The sequence below is a fragment of the Pteropus medius genome, unplaced genomic scaffold (assembly GCF_902729225.1).
Source record: "Pteropus medius unplaced genomic scaffold, Ma_sr-lr_union100, whole genome shotgun sequence".
Taxonomy (NCBI): Eukaryota; Metazoa; Chordata; class Mammalia; order Chiroptera; family Pteropodidae; genus Pteropus; species Pteropus medius.
Window position 1 is genome coordinate 4,127,713 of NW_024356248.1, and position 22,498 is coordinate 4,150,210.

At 51.2% G+C, this 22,498-nt stretch overlaps 1 protein-coding gene across 1 annotated transcript; it reads left to right on the plus strand.

Moving 5' to 3' along the window:
- The first annotated feature begins 41 nt into the window (after positions 1-41).
- SLC43A3 (solute carrier family 43 member 3) lies at positions 42-21,792 on the plus strand. Its single transcript, XM_039860034.1, has 13 exons — positions 42-153; positions 809-1,172; positions 1,600-1,729; positions 8,461-8,507; positions 10,738-10,814; positions 11,050-11,142; positions 13,335-13,474; positions 14,572-14,669; positions 15,712-15,885; positions 16,112-16,231; positions 20,001-20,187; positions 20,875-20,998; positions 21,544-21,792. The coding sequence occupies exons 2-13, from the start codon at positions 989-991 to the stop codon at positions 21,631-21,633; spliced, it is 1,464 nt and encodes a 487-aa protein (XP_039715968.1). The 5' UTR covers positions 42-153; positions 809-988; the 3' UTR covers positions 21,634-21,792.
- The last annotated feature ends 706 nt before the right edge of the window (positions 21,793-22,498 follow it).

The window sequence follows — 22,498 nt, forward strand, 5'->3', positions numbered from 1 at the left end:
GCCCCCCCTCTCCAAAACCGCCCTGCGCACTGGCCCTTCCAGGCCCGAGGAGGGGCGATGACGGGACAGGGAGGGGCGGTGACAGAGAGGCGCGAATCCGAAGCGCGGAGAGCGCGCCAGGCAGCAGCGCGGGAGCCAGCCCGGGAGGAGGAGGTCGGTAGGGCGCCAAACTGGGGCCGGCCACCTGCGGCGGGGCGGGGAGGCCAGGGGGCCAGGGCGCCGGGCCAGGGGTGCGGGCAATGGACTGTGAGCCCGCTGACCTCAGGGATGCCTCTGAGGGCGGGCGTTCTGAAGGTCATGGGGTCGGGATGGTGGCCCGCCTCTGGGCGCTTTGCCGGCACATGGCAGATGGGGACAGGAAGAGAGGCGGCAGGGAGGTGACACGGGCGGCCTGGCGGAGGGTTAGGGAGGATCCTGTTGGAGCTGGGATATTTTGGGTGTTAGACTGGCCCTCTGTGACTAACTAGCCCATGTGACCTTTGACAAATCACCGAATTTCCCTGTCAGTAAACGGAAGATAAAACACCAAGTTTGTCAGGTTGTTGTGAGGGTTTCTGACATAAATAAGTTCCCTCGCGCCCTGTGCCCGGTTCAGAGTTGCCGCTGGCATCATTTTCGTGGACAGTCTCCAGAATTTGGGTTCGGTGCCAGCTCTGCCACCCACTGCCAGCTGCGACTGGATGGAGAAAGGCTTTTTGCAGCTGTTTCTAACAGCTGGCCTCTCTCTCCAGCCCATGAAGAGCACTGAGTCCACCTCCACCTTTCCCACAAGCCCTCTGTACCAAGCGGCCTGTGTCTTGTTTGATAGGATCCGGAGAATCGCCCGCCCATGGTTTCTGCCAAGCCGGAAACAGCCAGAGCCAGAGCTACGTGAACGGAAAGGACGGCCTGAAGAATTTTCCAAGTGCTCCAGCGCCAGGCCCTGCAGCTCCTGTGGGCAGCCCCGGAGGCCACCAGTGGGATCTGAGGGTCTGCTGCACCTTGGGCCATGTCAGGCCAGGGCCTGCCCCTGCGCGTGGCCACCCTGCTCACAGGGCTGCTGGAATGCCTTGGCTTCGCTGGTGTCCTCTTCGGCTGGGTGTCCCTGGTGTTTGTCTTCAAAACCGAGCATTACTTTGAGGAGCTGTGTGAACCAGATGCTGGGCCAATGGGCAATGCCACAGGGCAGAATGGTAAGGGAGGGGCTGGCAAGGGGCCAATGGGCAGTGCCACCAGCTGGATGGCAAAGGGTGGATGCCTTCTCTAGGAAGTTGGGTCTGGTGCGTGGCTGGCAGAACGGGGTAGGAAGGAGTCTACTCCCTTCTCACCCTGCCAGCCTTTCTGTGGTGAAAAGAAGGAACTGTCAGCCTCCCCTGTCCCCCACTTCTCAACTTCGGTCTAAGGGGTGCCTGGGGAGGGAAGTACCAGCTTCTGAGGGATCAGGGGCAGTCACATTTCAACTCAGCTAAGGGGGAACTTTCCACTTGGCAGGCTGTCTGAGATGGAAGAGGCTGCCCTAGAGTGGGGCCAGGTTGGGGGCCCACCCGGCAGGAAGGCTGGATGAGTGGGAGGCTGGCCCACCCACCCTGGGCTCCTGAGACTGTCCTTTCTCTCCTCCAGACTGCAAAGCCCAGGACGAGAGGTTCTCGCTCATCTTCACCCTGGCGTCCTTCATGAACAACTTCATGACCTTCCCCACCGGCTACATCTTTGACCGTTTCAAGACCACCGTGGCCCGCCTCATAGCCATGTAAGCCCCAAAGGCCTGGGCTGGGTGTAGGTGGGCAAGAGAGATTCTTTTGGCAGCAGCCTTGCTTGAAGGGAGACACAGGCCAGGCAACTGGGCAGCCCTGCCAGGCCGTGCCCCAGCATCTCTGTTGGAAACAGCCCAGGGTGCGGACCCGCCTTCTTCCCTCACCCCTACTTCCCTTTCCTTCTTCTGCTCCATGCGAATGTGTTTTCAGTACGATGCTGAATTGAGCAAGAGCCCAGACCTCCTTCCTGTGAGGGCTGGCCTGGGGCCAAAGCTACCAAATTAGAAACACCTAACATTGTCACTCTGCCTTCACCCTGGGGAATCCTTATCCGCATCTCCTACAAGACTCACACCCAGGGGGTTGAGGCTTAATCAGCATCTCCTCACCCTCCATCGCTCCCCGAAGGCTCAGCTGGTAAGGTAAGGTCTCCTGAGTGTCCCCGATGGTGGAATTTCAGGCTCCTTTTGACTGGAAGGGCATCAAGGCAGTTCTCCCATGCAGACGAGTCAGGGAGGGCCAAGGACTGGATCTCGCTCACACTAGCTGTGATTGCTTATGTCACATGGCCTGCTGGGGGCTGATAGAAACCAAAACAAATACCTCCTAGCAGGCACGTGAGCGATTAGCTGTCAGCTGGAGGGACTGGAGGACCGGTTGGGTTGGGCCGAGAAATGACCAGAGTCGAGCAGGAGGTCCCTTGTTCTCTAAGCGTCTGGGAACGTAATGACTTTATTTCAGTCTCTTGGTCTTTGGCGTTTTGTCTCCCCTTCTTCCCTCCTCTTCCTTTGCCCCTTCCCTTCTCCGGCCACGGCGTGTTGAGAAAAACTCAGTCTTCCTTCCTGTGTTTCTCCTTTACTTTCACACAGAACACTTCACTTCTGACACTTTAGGTCACCAAATGCGTGGACTTTTCCCCACACCAAGCAATTCCGTAATACCAGCTAGGCGTCCTGCAATTTAACTCAGTTCTGACGCTCCCTTCCTGGAGATAGCGTCAGATCCCACAGGTTAAGGGCTCAGTCCCATGAGACCGACCCCCACTTCAGATGTCAGCAGGTGTTTGGTAGGTCCCCTGTGCGGAAGAAGAGAAAATTTCCCTTTTCCCACTCTGAGTTCTTCTGGCTGGTCTAAGAATCAAATCGACAAGAGGCAGATTAACAGGAGAAAGTAATCAAATCGAATACATATGTATATACAGGGCTTCCATAAGAATGGGGGGCCCGCCGAATCAGGCAGTTGAGGCGTACCTGCAATCCTGAGCCAAGGAGGAAGGGAGGAGTAGTGGTTTGGCACTTCTGAGGTGAAGAAGGCAGCATGGAGATGATGAAGCAAATATTTGTTTAGCAAATATTTGCTGGACCGTCATTAACAGTGGGATAGAGAGGCCTCCCATCCAACAGCCTTGCTAGGTTCTTCCCTCACCCTCCAGTTCAGATGAAACTAGTTATCTGTGATGTTGGCTCTCTTCCTGGAGTAGGTCCTCGACAGTTTTTTTTTTTTTTAGGATGTTTGGGGGAAGGTCAAACGTTCTTCCTGAGTCTTGTGTTTCTTAAAAATAACCAGCTTAAAAGAACCAATATCCCAAAGGCATATTTTGGGGTGGCATCTCTCCAGCGGGGACACTCCCGTAGTCCCCCTCGTGTTGAGTGTGAGCGCACACTCGCAAAGGCGTGCAAGCCAGCCCTCCCCGCTCTCATCTCCCCCGTTTTCAACAACCAGTGTTTTCAATTGCCTGTTCCAATTCTCCATCACACCAGTGTTCTGAGGAGACTGTCTCTGTCCATTGTCGGACATGAGGGTCTGTAAAGGGTGTTCCTTGGTCTGAAGAAGCAGTGGTCAGCCATCCAAATTGGTATAAAGCAGGTCCTTTTGTAGCACTCTGAGCATCCTCATCTACCACCAATAAGCAAAACCCAGGCCAGAAGCAGTGTCTGTTCCTGTCAGGACCCATTTGTAGCTGCCCAGGGCTTCCAGCACCCGTCTCTCTTGCCAGCTCTGTGCAGGGCCTTCCCCCCAGGCAATCTGCCACATGGCCATCTGCAGTCTGTCTCTTTTGCTGGCAGACAAAACAGCTCTTAGTGGCCTTTTGTGCCTCAGAGGGTATAAGAGGGCTGTGTCTAGATCCAGCCCATCTCTGCACTGCTGCTACACCCCTATATCCACTTATTTCATGGACCCAGGTGGCCACCTTAAGCGAGCACATAGGGACATCTGTTTGTTGATTTCAATCATTGTCTGAACTTGGAAAGGGGTTCTTCTGCTGCGTATCTATCTACATGTCCTACTTTAATGCACCCCTCAAGTGCCATAGCGATTTCCACAGGGCTGGCCGCCCTTACATCCCTTTAATCAGTTTCCATTGCCCTCTGCCCGACCATATGGCCAGGCCATTGGCCACTGCCCACCAGTCAGTAAAAACTCATACACAGGTGCTTTTTCCAGTGCTCAGCCCTTCCCTCTCTGCTAGGAGAAGAGCCTGCAGCTCAGCCCCCGGAGCTGATCTGCTTCTGCTTTCTTTGATCAGGATGGTGGTCTTCTAAACAGGAAACTGCCCATTCAGCATGGAATGGCCATCCACAAGCCAAGCAGCTCTTGTTGGTCCGTTAAGAGTCCTTTGTAGGGCACTGTCCAAGTGACAGCAGAATCCAGCAGCTCCTCTCATAGTTCCAGAGTCGGTCTCAGGGGAAGAGAGGCTCCCTGCCGTGAGTACCTCCTCCTCGCACTGCCCAGGCAGCATGACCCCTAGAAACCTTTCCATTTTATGAGGGAATGCTCCTGGGCACTGCCACCTTCGTTAGAGCGTTTCTCCATCATCCTCCCAGACGTTATGGGTGTTTCACATTCTAAGATCATTTTACGTCCTTCGGTCATTGGTGTAGCTTCAATAAATGTCTGATAACAAGATAATAAATGCCTCTCGGATGGAAATTCTCTGGTTCCAAACCGAGTAGTCATCACTGGGAGGTGCCCCTCAGCCTCACCGCAGCCCCAGTCTGGGCTCCAGGTGGGCTGTGGCACTGAGAACGTGTCTCCTCCCGCATTCCAGCTTCTGCCTCACTCCCTGTGGACTCAGGTGTTCTTACTGGCTCCCGTTTAGCAGGTCCAATGACGTGGCTCGACGGGCAGGTTTCTATGCCTTCTGTTTTATATTACTAGGTAAGGGAACTGTTCCCCAGCCAGACACAGTGTCCGTCTCCATAATATGATCAGGTAAAAGAGTCGAAAAGACCACGTCCCCTACATCCTGCTCAAACATACCAATTCTCCCACAAGCTGAATTCCGTCAGCCTTGATCCCATCAACCCTTACATACCGAGCTGGAGCCTCCATTAGGTTTTTATCGACAGGTTTTGGTTTTGTAATACTAGGTAAAGGAAGCGTTCCCCAGTCTGACACATTGGCCGTTCTCATCAAACACTCAGGTAAAGGAAACACAACTTCTTCCCGTAAAGGCTGCTTAAACATTCCAATTTTTGCAGTCTTATTAACTCTTACAATTTCATGTTCTCTCGTAAGAGTTGAAGCACGCACCAAGACTTCTCCAATGGGTTTTGGTGTGAGGCTCCTATTCCAAGGAGTCCTGAAACTTCTCTTTTTAACCTTCTGATAAATATTTACCCACTCTTGTGCAAAGAGTTTTGGGTCTCCAGTGAGGGAGCCAGGAACCACGGCCCGTTGGTCAATCTTTAACCTGATTAATGTGCCACAAGCAATTGTTGGTCAGGTTTCTCATTGTAATCTCTGTCTTCTGGCTTTAGAAATTTTTCTAAACTGGGATAAATAGACTGGACTTGTTTGCAGGGGCTAGCAGCGGGTCCTCTTGGCCCACCCAGCCTTTGGTAGTGCTGTGTCGAAACCTTTGTTTTAAGGACCTTTGTTTACAGTGCCAGTAGGAGGGGCCTGCATCCTGGGCTTCATGCTCCTAGAGAGCTTTTTAGCCCCTGGATGAGAGCGGAAGTGGCATGATTGAACAGTGCAGGGAAGCCCATTGGGGCCTGGCCCTGCAGGCAGGCCCTGTCGGGGGGTACTTCTCATGCAGAGGGCACCGTGCTGGAAAAAGCAGGGGTGGAAGCCAAATAGCCATATTCTGCCATCAGAAAGTGCCGCAGGGTCTGGCTGGAGAAGAATGGAAAAAAAAAAATCGCAGCCTTTATAGTCGATGGGGGTTTGAATTTTACTGAGGAAAATGATGAAGTACTGGTTGTCGGGTTTGGTTGCAAAGGTCGTGCTATTTTTGGTGACATTCCTGGAGTCTGCTTTAAGGTTGTCAAAATAGACCATGTCTCTCTTTGGCCTTATTCAAAGGCAAGAAAGAGAGACTATGATTTTAAATTTTGATGGTGAAAACACGGTACTATTCGCTTTCTTCACATTATTCCTTAATAACTGTTTAAAAATTTCTACACTGCTAAAGCCCAACCCTTGTTTCTCTCTTCTGCCTTTTACCGTTCTGTTGTTAATTAGACCGACATATTTATTAGCATCCATAAGACTCACATGGGCAAGCGCAGCTGGCACATTCGATAAGGCTTCCTGTGGTTTTGCAGCCACAAGGTAATGTGGGGGCCCCCTTAACCCATGACCTGGGCATACTCAGTGTGACTCTCCTGGTTATCATAAAGCCAGTCCAATGTGGCTTGCATACAAAGCGAATCAGCTGCCTCATCCACTTGGCATTGATAGGGGGACACAGACTCTACAGTGGTTTCTCTCCAGTCTGCCTGGCCGTTCCCTCAGGAATAGTGTCTTTTGTGTCTGGATCACATATAGCCAAGTATGAGTTTTCCTTAGTGAGCTGTGGGTCCTGTATCCACTGAGACACTCTCTTTCGCTCTGCCCCATTCAAAACCAAAGACAGCCCCAAATTACTTACTCTCACGGTCCATTTCAGTGGCATGTCCCGGGAAGCTGGTAATACCGATCCACAAAATGAAACAACTCCCTCACACAACGCCCTCTGGTTTCAGTAGTATCTTGGTTTTTCTCCTCTTCCGCACTGGCTACCTTCTTGGTGACCAGAGGTCTTAGAGGTACTTTCTGTCGTCCTGGCATCATTTTTCCCTTGGTCAGCCGGCTTTGAGGCTGGTGGCTGAAGCTCAGGCTGACCCAAATCTGTCCTTGGTCTGGCATCAAGGTCGGCACTCTCTTTTAAACTTCATTTTAGCTGTTACGGATAGCAACGACCAGGAGATTGTGTAGCTCCCTTTATTTATTTTTATGAGTTTGCGTTTTCTGATGCCTCCAGTGAACCAACTCCCTAAGAGTGGGAGCCATCTCTAAATTTCATTGGTCAGTTTCGCCTTTAGTAACTGGTCGCAGCACCGCAGCACCGTGGGGCATCACGTGGCCACAGGGGAATCAAAGGTTGTTCGCCCCATAGCCTTTCACCCTTTCTCGTCCCAAACCACATGTTTCCACGAGCCAGGAGCGTTCTGGCACATCCCACCTCACCGACACCGATACCGGAAAAACCTGTGGTTCTCTTCCCGTGTTTTCTCCTTTACCTTCACACAGAAACGCTTCACTTCTGGCACTTCTGGTCACCAAATGTGTGGGGAGGTCTCTGAGCAATTCTGTGACACCAGCTGGGTGTGGGGAGGTCTCTGAGCAATTCTGTGACACCAGCAATTCTGTGACACCAGCTGGGTGTCCCACAAGTTAACCCAGTGCTGACGTTTTCTGCCTGGACGTAGCGTCGGATTCCACAGGTGGGGGCTCTGTCCCACGGGACCGCCCTCCACTTTAGGTGCAGACAACAAGTGGTAGGTCTCCAAGTCCCTCTCCGCTTCTATGTGACTTGGCTACAAATTGGTGGTTGCATAACCGCCCCCTCCTCCGCCCACTTGGAATTAGTTATTTGCTAGAACAGCTCACAAAACTCAGGGAAACAGTTACTTATGTTTAGTGGTTTACTACAGGACATGATAAAGGATACAGATAATCAGCCAGATGAAGAGGTACATGGGGCGAGGTCTGGGACGGTCCCAAGAGCAGGAGCTTCTGTCCCCGTGGAGTTGGGGTGTGTCACCCTCCTGGCATGTGGATTTGTTCACCAACCCGGAAACTCTCTGAACTACTGGGACTCTGGAGGCTTGCTCAAGGAAGCATGGTCAATGATTAACTCCATTTCCAGTGCCTCTCCTTGCTGGAAAAGTTGGAGAAGGGACTGAAAATTCTAAGATTCTTATCATGGCTTAGTCTTTCTGGGGACCAGGCCCCATCCAAGAGCCCACCCAGAGTCCCCTCATGAGAAGAAAAGATTCTAGTGTTCTTATCACTTAGGGGTTTTCGGAGCCCTGTGTCAGAGGCTGGGGACAAAGACCAAATACCTATTTTTTATTATAAATCACAATATCACATTTAGGTATTGCTTTTAATTCCCCTATGCCTTGCAGGCCCCCAAACTTCTAAGAGATCCCCATAATCTGGGGTTTGTGGTCCTGAAATTATAGCACCCTAGAAATTTAAGCTTAGGGTCTAGGTCAGTCCAATCGTTTCCTTTTAGCTCAGTCCAGAAAAGGTTACCGAGGCCCAGAGAGGGGAGGTGCCTTGCCCATGGTCACACAGCAAAGAGGAAGCAGGACTCAAGGTTCTGATTCGGAGACCAGGCACTCACCCCGCTCTCCAAGGGATCGGCCTGTTGGGACTTCGACCGCCCTGTCCCTCCAGATTTCTCTTTCCTAGACAACACCGTCCACCTCCCGTCTCCCGTTGTGTGTTTCAGATTTTTCTACACTACCGCCACGCTCATCATCGCCTTCATCTCTGCAGGTGAGTGCTGTTGGGTGGGTGGACGGGACACCTGAAGCTCAGGGCCACCTGGTGAATGGGGCGGGTGCCGTGAGTGATGGCGGTACATGCTGACCTCCGTGGTGATTCAGAGATCCACAGACCTTGAGTCTGAAAGAATCCTCAGAAGAGTGGCTGCTGGTCCATGAAGACGGTGTAGTCTACCGTGAAAGGTGAAGAATAAGTACAATGGAGGAGTTGCTTCAGAGAGTAAAACTTATTCAAATGACTACATTCTTCCTCTTCCACGTGTGAAAATGCTCTTTTAAAAACGGAATGATAATGTGAATGGCGGTTGTTTTTGAAAATTTCCTTACTTAGCAGGGTCAGGGTTGACCACCCTATTGTAGTCCAAAGTTTTCCTTTCAAATTGTACTGGTCTATAAACATGTAAAATTCGCAAAGTCTGGGAATTCCGATCAGGTTCATTCCCCCATTACAGAGACGAGAAAACTGAGGGTGGAGAGAGACCCCTGGCAAAGATTTGCTCAAGGCCACAGAGCAAGTTAGTGGGAAGTGGCCTGGGTTCCCTGGCTGGCCAAGAGATGCCTTCCAATATTCCCCCCCAGGGTCAGATCAGGTGGCTCAATTTGGGGGTTGGTCGTGTGTAGTACCTGTGCTGAAGCCGGAGAGCGTCACAGGCTGTCTCCCTTTGTGCCCAGTAAACACAGCCTGAGTGTCTTTGTCCAAACAGATCTCATGAGATAGCCTGGCACCTCAGGCCAGTTTTCTAAAACCACTCTTCTCATCAAACTGGCTTTATCTTTCCTAAAAGCCTGTAAATGAGTTTCAAGTGGCTGAATGTGGGGGGATGTTTGCCTCTCATTTGAAAGTCTTTTGAGCAACAATTCTCCCTTCCCGCATCAAATAGGGCTTTTTGTTTTGGGGAAAAAAAGTGTTAGGACCACGCTGACCCTATTGTGAAAGGAATCGCAACCAACCTTTAGTGCATGAGGAGAGCTGTAGGTTTCATAAGGACAGAAATTGAATGGCAAATAGTAGGAACATGACATGGCACTTTACTGCGCTTCTCCACATGGAGAATGATCGTTACTTTAGAGGACTTTGGGAAGCACACACATGCTATACGAACAAATGTACGTTGAATCACCCACCTGGTGGGAAAGTTACTCCCTTTTTAGTTCCCCCACCCCCACCCCAGTCTCTGATTTCATGAGCAAAGCTCTCCTTGTGGGGCTAGTATGATTCAACAAGGTAGCAGGAGCCTGTTTCAGGCTTTGAACCTTCGGAGGGCAACTGTATCCAGTTACGATTTAATAACATTGTTTCTCTTTCATCGTATTTATCTTTGTAGTCACTTTCTATGGTGACAAGCAAGACAAGTTGCTTTTCATTTACAATTGTGATATAAAGTTTCCTTTAAAAAGAATAGATTTCTTTTAGATAAGAGCACTGTTAACTTAAAGACAAATAATAGAACAGGCATGGGTTATTGCCAAAATCATGAAGGTGGGCAGAGATCTGTGGTTTAGGAAAGACCATTTCTCAAGCTTTCCCCCTGTCCTTGGCATTTTGGTGGTTCTGCTATTACCCAACACCTCCCAGACCTATTATAACAATTTTTTTCCACATTGGTTTTTAAAGGGAAAGAAATATTCTTTACTCATCCTGAATTTCCAGTGTCAAGCACACTGCCTGGCATGAAGGAAGTGCTCCAAGTTTAATGAACAAAGGAAGGACAATCCATGGCTAGTTTTTCCTTCAGATCTCACAGCAGCCCATGAGACAGGAAGAGCAGGGACTTATTCCCATTGACAGATGAGATGCCTGAGTCACAGATTCAGTATCAGGCTCAAAGCCATATAGTGAATTAGAGGCGGGTTTGGGGACCCGAGTCCAAGCTTCTCTCCCCGTGTCAAGGGTGAATAGAGAGCTACTTGTAGGTTAGTGAGGGAAGAGAGCGGTGGCTTCACTTTAAGTCCTGCCTCTATTTGCAGAGATCCAGGCCTGCCACAGACTGAGGACCAACTTTGGTGGGGAAGCAGGTGGCTCAGGAGACCTCTGCAGGGTCTCTCTGTGGGGACATTTAGGGGAGCCCTGACTAGTCCCCTAAAACTCCAGTTTCCAGAGGGTTGGTTAGAATTGGGGCCCCGCCCGAGGGTTGTTGGAGATTTAGGGCAGGTGAGAGCCAGATTATGCGGCCCCGTTTTGAGCTGCACTATGACACGACCCACCTCTGTCTTTGTTCCAGACTCAGCGCTGCTGCTCTTCCTGGCCATGCCCATGCTCACTGTCGGGGGAATCCTGTTTCTGATCACCAATCTGCAGGTGGGAGTAGTCGGTCCTCATCCCAGGCACCTGGCAGGAGGCCGGGGAGGGCAGGGGAAGGCAAAACACTTTTCTATATCAGCTGCTTCAAACAGGGTTGGCCCAAGCCAAGATGGTAGCTTCTGGCTGGTCTAGGGTGGTCTAGGTATAATGAAAGCCTGGCACCTGCTGGGTGCACAGGAAATATTTATTTCATGAATACATAAGTGATTCAGGCTGGTCACGTGTTTTCCAGATTGGGAACCTATTTGGCAAACACCGCTCAACCATCATCACTCTCTACAATGGAGCATTTGACTCTTCCTCAGCTGTGTTCCTTATCATTAAGGTAAGAATTAGCAATAGCCATCATTTACTGAACTCTTATATATGCCAGACACTTGTCTTGGGAACTTTTCATGATTCTTCTCCATTAACTCTTCTGCAGCTAGTAAATGTGACACTTGAACTTGAACCCTGGCCTATCTGGTTCTAGAACCCGAGCTTGTAATCCTTAAGCCCCTCTTTACATTTACACGTGATTTGGGGCAGTGGTTAAGGGAAGGTGTGTCTATGATGTGTGCTTGGGCCAGTGGTAGGCAGAGGGTGGGAGCTCTTTGGAACTGGGTGTTTGCACCCCTGTGAGCGTCTGGTTTGTAAAGGAAGTGGGGGGTGGCTAGTGTCCCCAGGGGGCAGACACAGAGGCCTCTCCAGCTGCCTTCAAGGCTAATGCTAGGATTCAGGGGTACGGGCTGTTGCCGGGCCATCAGCGGCCCACCCAACAGCCCATTCCACCTTCTTCACTGCTAACAATTTCACCTGGGCAGTGATGTGCCCAGCCCAGGGGATGAATCTTGATTGATCTAAGCCAATTGGCAATCCGTTTCCCCCTTGTTAGTGAAGGGTGGAGGTGGTCATATTAACCAGTCCTTGTTAATGGGATGAAGGGCGTTTATATTTGAAGACTTTAGGGGACATTTCTCTCCCTGATGGAAGGTGAGAGCAGAACAAAAAGAAAGGCTTCCTCCTTGGTCCCCTTCCCACTCTTCCTCTTTGCGTGTTGTGGGAGGGTGTGATAGCCGGAACTCTGGCAGCTCTTCTGTGATTATGCAGCAGCAAGCTGGAAGACAAAAGCTAGCACACTGAGAATGACTGAGTGAAAGGAATGAAAGAATGTGGGTCCTTGACATCTGAACCTGCCCAACCTGAGACTTCCCTTTGGGCTTTATTTTAGGCCAGAGGCAGCTGGCACAGCCAGTGGGCCTTTGGGAGAAGAGCAAAGGATCTCTGAGAGTCACTACCCAGCTATGAGACCAGCTTAGTCCCATGAGCATCTTGGCTTGGACGGCCACCCAGAGACTGAGCCCCTGGGTTACTTACTCAAGCCTTCCTACCCCTGGTACAGGAGCCACTTTCCAGGTGGTCCCCCTTTCCGCTGATGTGCCTCCCTCTCTCTCCCCCCGCCTTAGAGTTGGAAGGAGAGAGTGCCGAAGCAGGAGCTAGAGTTCTTAGGTCAGGCTGACCTTGCTGCCGCTTGCTCTGACCTTGAGCAAGTCACGGTGCTTCTCTGGACCTCGCTTTCACCCTCTGTAGAATAAGGAGGTTGGGCTTTATCAGTGTCCCTCAGACTGGTGTCGAGGACACTGAGGGGTGCTCTTCAGCAGCATGTCAGTCACCGAGGAGAATGACTGGGCTGCTCCCCACTGGCGTGTTTCATGAGCTGAATTTTTGTGTAAAATTTTGTTTGAACAAAAGGACGCGATTGCTATTGGGGAAAAAAAAAAAAAAAAAGCACTGGGTTAGATGATCTCTGGGAAGCCGCACGTGGAGGCTCTGTGAGGCTGTGGGGATGGGTGGCCTGCCTCCCCGGCGGCTGGTTGAGCCTTGGGGTGATGGGGAGGCCGTGTGTGCACTGGGTGTCCTTGATCCGCTTCCAGGATGGAGGGCAAGAAGACTCATTCTTGGAAATGGGGTTCAGGCTCCTGCTTCTTACGCTGACTGTTTTTTGTATGATAAAATACGCATCACATGACATTTCCCGTCGTAACCGTTTTTTAAGCGTTCGGTTCAGTGGCGTTCAGTTTATTCACACTATTGCATAGCCATCGCCAGCATCCATCTCCAGAACTCTTTTCAGCCTCGTGAAACTGAAACTCTGTCCCCATTAAACAATAACTCCCTGTTCTCTCTCCCCTCCAGCCCCTGGCAACCGCCATTCTATTTTCTGTTTCTATGAATTTGGCTTCTCGAAGGACCTCCTATAAGTGGAATCTATAGTGTTTGTCCTGTGGTCCTGGCTTCTTTCACTTAGCCTAGTGCCCTCAGGGTTCGTCCATGTTGTATAGCAGGCAGCAGGATTTCCTTCCTCTTTAAGGCAGGATAATATTTCCTTGTATGTAGGTATCGCGTTTTGTTTATCCATTTATCTGCGGATGGGCGACTGGTTTGCTTCTACCCTTTGGACATTGTGAATAGTGCTACCGTGAACCTGGTAGCACTGACTTTTTCCTCTCTCTCTCTCTCTCTCTTTTTTTTTTGCAGCTCCTTTATGAAAAGGGTATCAGCCTCAGGGCCTCCTTCATCTTTCTCTCTGTCTGCAGCGTCTGGCATGTTGTGCGTACCTTCCTCCTGATGCCCCGGGGGCACATACCCTACCCGCTGCCCCCCTACTACAGCTATGGGTAAGGCGATTGCAGGCCGGAGTCCCTCGTCTGACCCAGGGTAGGAAGCAGGGGCAAGACAGACGCGGTTAGAGTAAGGCGGAGGAAACGTGTCGCAGGAGAGGACTAGAACAGGGGTGTATCCGTTAGCTATTGCCGCCTAACAAACTACCCCCAAACCCGATGGCCTGAAAACATTAAGCCTTTATTATTTTCACAAGTCTGCGGGTAGCTGACTAGTCCCACTGATCAGGGACAGACTTGGATGACCTTGGCGGGCTCACTCATGTCTCTGATCATCTGGTGGACTAGCTGGGGTCTGGCTGGTCTAGGGGAACCTCACATGGGGTTTATCTGAGAGTCATTTGGGGTGATGGGGATGTCCGGGCCCCCTGGCTCTCATCCTCCAGCAGACTAGCTTGGGCTTGTTCACATGGTGATTTCAGGGTTCAAGAGAGAGTGCAGAAGTTCCATGGTTTCTTGAAGGTGAGGGTTGGAATGGGTATAACATCACTTCTGCTGCATTCTCTTGGCTGAAGCAGCTGACGAGGCCAGTCCAGCTTCAGAGGGTGTGGAGTAGTCAGAGCTGCGGTCCCGTTGCAAAGGGTGGAGAACAGAGGAGGTGAAGAAATGTGACCATTGAGCAGTCAGTCACCGCATGTGGTAGAGGGAGGGCACGCATTTGCTGCTCATTTACTATTTGTAGACCCACTGTGCGCTCAGGTCTCATCTCATGGCCATCCTCTCAGATCCTCATCTCCATTTCCCAAATGAGAAAATGAGGCTCAGAAGGGTTGAGTCTGAGTTCTGCTGGGTTAAGTCCCAGCTAGAGAGAGGCAGAGCTGGGATTCGAACCCAGCCTTTACTATTCCCATACATCCAGTGGCTTCCAAACTTGGCTGCCTATAAGAATCACTAGGACATTTGGAGATGTTTAAAAAACATGGAAGCCTGGCTCCCACACCCAGGCATTCTGATTTCGCTGGTCCGGGCTGTGACCTGGGCATCGGGGTTGTTAAGAGGTGATTCTTGGGATCCACTGCACGCTCACCTCCAGCCTGAATCTCAGGCTCAGCTCACAGTCCCTGGCTGGGCTGTTGGGGCTTCTCTTTCCACAGCCTGGGCTCTTGGAGCCGCCCCAGAGAGGAGAAGAAGGTAACAGCGGAGTCCAAAAAGCTGGATCTACAGTCAAAGGAGTTTCCGTCTCCGAAGGAAGGTGAGCCGAGCGGGGCGAGCCCTTTCCCACTCAGAGCCGGCCTTTCCCTGTGGCTGCCCTGCTTCCTCACCCCCAGAGCTCCCCTAGGAACACGGACTCAGGAAAGGTCAGGTGGAGAAAGGACCTGTAGGTTCCATCTTCTCGACCCCTCACTTTGCAGAGATGGGCAAGACTTTTGTCTCTCTTTTCTGTCCCTCTTTTCTCTCTTTCTCATCTGTCATACCCCCCTGGCCCCAAAGTCAGTCTTCCATCCATGCCTTCCCTCCCCCCTCCCCCTCAGTCCTAAGTCTGGCTTATTTGTCCCCGTTTCTGCAGGTCTCACACTGTCCCATCTCCATGGCCGCCTCTTTTCCCTCCTCTGTTTTGGGTCTTTGGTATAAACATCACAAACCACTGCTGGCTAAGGTAGAAACAAGAACAGGATTCTGGAAAGGTCACAAAGTCAAGAGAAAAATGAACTTGCCAGGCCCCAGGGAGAGCAGAGCCAGGAGCCCTCGGGGACCCCGTCTGAAGTCACAGCCAGCCCACCTCTAGGGAGAATGACTGAATGGGTCCACCTTGGGTGAGGAACAGGGCACTTAACTCACGGTCCCATCGGGACCATGAAGAAGAGGGGGGAGGGGAGGATTTCCAAAAGAAACCACGGTCCTGGCATCGAAAGAAAGGAGAGGATGTGGAACCGTCTGCCCCCAGCCCTCACGTCACCTCTACTGTCCTCTCCTTGTGTTTCTTTTCACCATCCTGGCTGAGGAAGATGCAGAAAGTGTAGAGCAGGAAGTGGGGTCGAACCCAAGCTGTGAAAGACAGACAGATTTCAGCAGACAGAGAGCTGCAAGAGGGTCATGCCAAGTGGTAGGGCCAGGATGACACGAGCGTCGAGGCGGGGATGCGCAAGGTGTAGGCGGCTTGGGGAGCACACCTGATGAGTTCCAGGAGGTGAGGCTCGGTGAGCTTGGCCCTCAGGCTGTCCCACGAAGGCCTCCATACCCTCGCCCTCCCGCCCGCCTCATGGTTCATGCCCAGACCCTTCTCTCCCCAGCAGAGACCCCAGGATCGGTGCAGCAGCAGGAAGCTCGTTCCTTCTGGAGCTACGTTTTCTCTCAGCTCTTTGCCTGGCACCTGGTGTGGCTGTCTGTGATCCAGCTGTGGCACTACCTCTTCATTGGCACCCTCAACTCGCTGCTGACCAACTTGGCCGTTGGGGACAGGGAACTAGGTATATGGCGGAGCTGGGAGGCCGTCAGTCCGCACATCTCAGCTGGGGATCTGGAACCTTGAGGGTGCGGGGTGCTAAGCTCAGCAGGGCGACGTGCTCTGGAGGAAGGTCTGAGCAGGGGTGCGGGGAGGAAGGCCAGGCAGGGTCAGGGCAGGGTGGGAGGGTCCTCTCCTGTAAGGCAGTCCTGGAAGTCTCTTACCACCCAGCCCCTCTCTGTTCCCTACAGTCAGCAGCTACACCAACGCCTTTGCCATCACGCAGTTCTTCGGAGTGCTGTGTGCCCCTTGGAACGGTCTGCTCATGGACCGGCTGAAGCAGAAGTACCAGAAGGAGGCGAGAAAGAGAGGTGAGACCTGGGCTCCAGAGCATCAGGGGACCAGGAGGGGAGAGGCCTTCATTTACTTCCACTTGCATCTTCTCTCTTTTTAAAAATTCTTTTCTACTTGCATTTGCCTGTCTGTCCGTCCATCCGTCCGTCCATCTGTCCATCCGTCCATCCAACCATCATAACCGCTAGTCATTGAGTGGCAATTATGTGCCAGCCATAGCCCCAGATTCAACAATAGACAAGAAATATGTCCTTGTTCTCAAGTTGTTCTCAGTCTAGAGAGTGGAGAAAGGTATTATGATCCATGAGGTACACCTGCGGGGGCCACAGGGGACTATGGGGACATGAAGAAGAAGAGCACATCACCCATTCTGGGAGAGAATGGGATTGGAGTCAGAAAAGGCTTCCTGGAGGAAGTGGCATCTAAGCCGAGACCTACAGGATGAATAAGGAGTAAGGAGATGAAGAGGGGGCCCTGGGACACTGGCCCAGGAATACCGTGGGGTCGAGGTGGTGAAGGAGACGGGGAAACAGTGAGGAATCTGGGGAGTCCCAGAAAGCCATGCTGGCTGGCCAGGGCCCAGGGCTTTGGGGGAGCAGTGGGGGAGGGGCAGGAGAGAGAGAGGTAAGAAAGGAAAGGCAGCCTTCCGTGCCAAGGAGCTCACACGCGATCCTTGTGTAAGGGAGGGGCTTCAAGGTATGTTAACCTGGGGCGGGTGTACGTGTGTGCACGTGCTTGTGTCAGGGGATGGGCAAAAGCAGAGAGTAACCTTTCTCCTACAGTTTCATCTACGCCCCTCCCCCACTTCTCTCACTGCTTCTCCTGCCCCTCCTGGAGTATTTTAAAGCAAATCTCAGACATCAGATCGTTTCATCTGGGAACACCAGTTTGTACCTTTAACAAGTAAGGCCTCCTTTACTTAAGCATCACTGGAACATCATCATCACACCTAAAACAACCCAATAGTTTCTTAATATTATTTAATATGCAGTTCTGTTCAGATTTCCTTAGTTGTCTCAAATATGTCTTTTTTACAGTCGGTTTGTTCAAATTAGGATCCACACACTGTATTTGGTCGATGTGCCTTATATATCTTTTTAAATCTGTGTCCCCACCTCACTTTTTTTTTTTTTCTTGTCGTTTATTTGTGGAAGAAACTGGGTCATTTGTCCTGTCAAATCCCCCACCTTTCAGATCTGGCATCCCTTACGTGTCATTTAAAAATGTCTCTTTGATTGGCTATTTCCTGTAAACAGGCAGATTGGAGGCTGAGGAGACTCAGTTTCATATTTTTTTTGGCAAGCATGATTCAGAGGTGGAGCCGTGAGCTTCTAATGTGCTCCCATCGGCAGGCCCCTGGTACCGGTTGTCCCTGTATTATGATGTCAGATCGATCAGTGGGTTCAGACATTGTCAGTCTCATCAGCCCGTTATGAAGTTTCCCACCAGCTGTCTGCCTAAAGATTTTAGCAGCCATTGATGATCAGTGCCTAGACCCATTATTTTATTAGGGTTGCAAAATGGTGATTTTCTATTTCTATCTTCCCTTCTGCTTCTAGAGTTCCTCTAAAAAGAAAAGCTTCCTCTTATTATTTATTTTGTTATCCTGAAATAAATGCTTGGTTTTTCCTCTATTTACATCTCATAATAATGAGGTTGCCTTAGCAACCTCTCGGGGTGACTACTGGCTGTTTCTCTTCGAAAGTCTCATTTTAGATATATTTGAATGGGTTTCAACCCGTTTCTATCACAATTCTTCTTGATGCTCCAATTGTCCCATCTTTAGCCATTGGAAACTTTACCAATCCCGTGTCTGTGTCCTTTAGACATAATCTTATTAGATTTAGAAAGTGTTTTTACTTTCTGGCATAATCAGATGTTCAGGTCCATTTCATTGGGTGCGTTTCCTGCCCCAGACCTGAAGCCAGCCATTTCTCCAAGTAGCCCTGGGTCCCTTTAATGGGAAATGACATTTAGAGGCTGCAGTCTGGGTGCTAGTGTTTCTTAATTCTCCCGCAGTGTCATTGCTTTTAAGCTTTGGAGAGAGGTAAGATATCCATATTTTTTTTTGGATGAAGAAACACATCATGAATACCTAATATTGATATTTTAATTCAAATTTTGCTTCCTTGATTTTATATTTGTATCTTTTTTTCTTCCTCTGAAAATCCTGGTTCCTAAAAATACTATATACATATACTATATATATATATGTGTGTATATATATATACACACTATATACATATCCACATACGTATCATATTTTAAAAACATATTTTATGTATAATTACTGGTTTGGCAATATCAATATTATTAATTATATAATCGCTACATGCCGCCCTCCCGCCCTTCCTCCCTCTCCCCTCCTTTCCTTCCTTCCTTCCTTCCTTCCTTCCTTCCTTCCTTCCTTCCTTCCTTCCTTCCTTCCTTCCTTCCTTCCTTCCTTCCTTCCTTCTGCCTTTCCTTTCTTCCTTCCCTTCTTATCCTCAGGCTCTCTCCCACAAGAGATGTACAGTGAAATTACTGTGTTTTACAAGTTACCAACTTGATATAAAATTCCGTTCATTGGTTTCATTTTGTTTCTGATTTTTTGGGATCGCTTTGCTTGTTTTCTTCCTACTACTTTTATTTAACTTTATTTTTAAAACATTGACTTATCAAAAAATTTATATTTTTCTAAAGCCAAACCTGTGAAACAAGTCCTATTCAAAGAAATTTCATTTCCCTCTCTGTTCCTTATTCTCCAATCCTTCCCTCGTTCTTTGGTAATTATTTTTATTGTCTTTTGTTCTTAAGGAAAGACCATATATATAATTTCTCCCTTAGGTAAAAGGCAGCGTATCGCATATCACGCTCTGTGGTTTTCTTTCTGTGTAACTGTCGACCAAGTGTAAATTAATCAGGAGACTTCACTAGAATTAAGTGACAGTTTTATTTAAGGGCCTTAAGTGTGTGAATTACAATGCTGGAAACATGACCAGGCAATACTCAGAGAGTTCCAGAGAAAAAGGAAAACTTGATAGTTTTTTATGGTAAAAAGCGCATTCTTGAACAGAATCAGTCCCGCATTCCTAGCTTGGTCTGCGCTGGTGGTCTGGACACGTGGACATTCCAACCTAAGTTCTTCAGAGGGCAATCTATAGGGTTCATGTACCTCCCGGCCTGGACGCACAACCAAAATGTTCTAAAGTTTAAGTTCTCAGGCTCCTTAAAGTAAAACAAAATTGCGTTCCTCATGTGTCAGCCCCCTCTGATTTTTGTCACTTTGGCTAGAGTGACTCCATCTTGCCTTTTCACCCCTTCCTCATCCCTGTCCTGCTCCACGGCAGGGCCCTTCAGCCGCTGCCTCGTTCTGTTATGTGGCTGCAGCGTAGTTGATGCAGCGTTTCCCCGCTTGGTGGCTATCTGGTTAGTTTCCAGTCTTTTGCTATGACCAGTAGTGCTACCTGGAATATCTGGCTCTGGGTGGGAGGGGGCCAGAGCAGATGTTTGGAGGCCATTGCAAAAATATGAGAGCGAGTCCATGATGCCCTGCAACCAAGATGAGTCGCTGGGGATGGAGGGGAGTGGCTGCATTTGAATGACATCTCGGAGGTAGATTATCGACTTTGATTGATGGGCTGGAGATGGGGCATGTAGGGGCAGGAGGGTTCAAGGATGACCCCAGGTTTCTGCCTGGATGGTTGGGTGGACGGCGGCCCCTCCCTTTCTCCCCATCCTCTTGCCCCCTCCCTGCCCTCCGTGGCACCCCCTCCAGGGAGCCTCCCCTCTTCCCTCCTGGACCAGGTACCTCGGACTCTGCCGCAGCCCTTTGCTCAGCGGTGCCTTCGCTGGCCCTGACATCTCTACTGTGCCTGGGCTTTGCCCTCTGTGCCTCGGTCCGTGTCCTCCCCCTCCAGTACGTCACCTTCATCCTGCAAGTGATCAGCCGCTCCTTCCTCTACGGGGGCAATGCCTCCTTCCTCACCCTTGCGTAAGTGGGCTTGGGGAGGGTTACGCATAATGGGGGACTAACTGGGGCAAAAAGAAGCGTGCTGGAGGTGAGGAACTGGGAGATGAGGATGGACCTGGAGGTGGTCAGGTGAGAGAGACAGGGTCTGGGAGCAGGTGTCGGGGTGGTGCCCGGAGGTGGGGACTGGGAGGAGGGATAGAGCCGACACATACTTGAGTCTTCACGCCAGCTCCCCCCCCCACCCCCTTATCTATCTGGTGAGAAATCCAGTCCGCCCTCCAGGGCCCACTTCTGTTCCAACTCTCCCAGGAAAGAGCTGGAAAGAAAGCGGATGCCCTTGGCGCTCACACAAGTCCTGCTTCCTCTGATGGCGTACCCATCGCCTGGCATATAGTGATCTGTCTCTGTGTCTGTCTTTTCCTCGTGACACTCACCCCCCCACTCCCGCACCCCCAGGGCACAGCCTGGGTCTGGGTCCCTGCCGTTTTCCCAGGGCCCAGCACAGTGCCTTCCCTGTGTTCTGTGATTTGATAGTCCGGGCTGACGTGCAGAGAGAAGGGCTGTGTCAGGGTGTGGGCGGGTGAGGGCAGGCCTGGGACAGGGCAGGCGGGAGCAAGGGACGGACAAAGACTCACCCAGAGAGGCCAGGCCCCGACTTGGAGGGAGGGTCCCTGAAGCTCACTGGAACCCCCGTGTCTCTCTCCCCAGTTTCCCCTCGGAGCACTTTGGGAAGCTCTTTGGCCTGGTGATGGCCCTGTCGGCCATCGTGTCTCTGCTACAGTTTCCCATCTTCATGCTCATCAAAGGCCCCCTTCAGAATGACCCGCTCTACGTGAGTACTGTGCTGAGGGAAGGGGAGGGCTCCCGGCCTTCCAGATTGGGGCGACTCCGTGGGGCCCCAGCAGAGGGCACCCCCAAACCTGGCAGTGCCCTGACTACTGCACAGCTTGTTAGCCTCGTTTAAAAAGTTCAGCGAAGTGTAGAACAGGAGTAGAAATCTGTCATTGGGAGAAAAAGAAAAAGAGCTGGACTTGGGAGGAGAGGAGAATTACTGGATCGTGACATCGGTGACCCTCACTTAATATCCAGGAGACATGTGTTCTGGCCGGCGCCTCCACCCACTTCCCATGTGACCTCGAGCTAGTCATTAAATGCTCCTGAGGCCTCTGTTTCTTCACCTGGGAAATGGGCCCAGTATTCCTCCGCCGTCCCGCCCCACAGGACCGAGTGAAAAACCACCGCTCACCCTTCCCCTGGGACCCCCAGTGTCAGATTGAAAAGCAGAAGAGCAACAGGGCGGGATTCTGGTCCCTCGCTGGGTGCGGGCGCCGCGCGGCGTCCGCGGGCTTCACCTCACGCCTCCTCTCCCCGCTCCAGGTGAACGTGACGCTGGTGCTGTTCACTCTTGTGACGCTCGTCCACCCCATCCTCGTGTACCGCGAGTGCCGGCGGGCAGAGAGGGCCTAGCTCGGGAGCCCTCAGTCTTCAGCCCTGCGGATGCTTTTGGTCATCTGTCCTCAGCTTGGACCACTCCGTGTCCAGAATACCTTTGCCTACCCAGGCTATACTGGTATTAAGTACCCATTGTTTGTTCTAAAAAAAAAAAAAAAAAAAAAGCCATATTTAGCTGCCAGCTACCTTTGCAACAGCAAGAAAAGAATCCCAGTTGCTAAGCTGATCGACGTCCTACAGACCCCAAGCCAGGGCGATGGCCGGGTCTCCTCAGGGTCTCCTTATCCAGAGCAGGACGCGCATGGCCTTGGCACATTTGGCCCCAGGGGAAGCGCTGTGATGGGGGAGCAGGTGTGTCACCTGCTTTTCTAGGCCTGTTTGGGCCTGACGCCCTTCCGTGCCTGGCTCCGTGCTGCCGGGTGATTTTCCGGGTGCAGAGTGAGGTTGTCACTGGGTGCCACCCAACATCTAGAGGTGGCACCCGGTTCACCCCCAAAGGCGCACAGCCTTGCGGAGAGAATGGCAATGCGCCTCGGGGTGAGGGAGGAGCGGACGGGCGGGGGCGGGGTCCCCTGGGCCCGAGTCCCAGCTCTGCCGCTGACGCGGGGTGACCTTTGGTTTGACCCTTCTCTGGTCCCAGCATCAGCTTTCCCATCTGTAAAACGAGAGGCTTCTGGAGTTGGAGGTTCTTTCTGGAGCTAAGGTTCTAGAAGGTTTTAAGAACAGCGACGAGAGTCAGGCCACTCTAAGGGCCTTGGGAACCAGCTGGCCTGCTTGACCGAAGGATTTCTGATGAAGCCTTTTGGACATGTTTTCATCTTCGAGAAGGGGAATGATTATTTACTTTGGGTATTATTATACACAATTTTTCTCTGGGGGA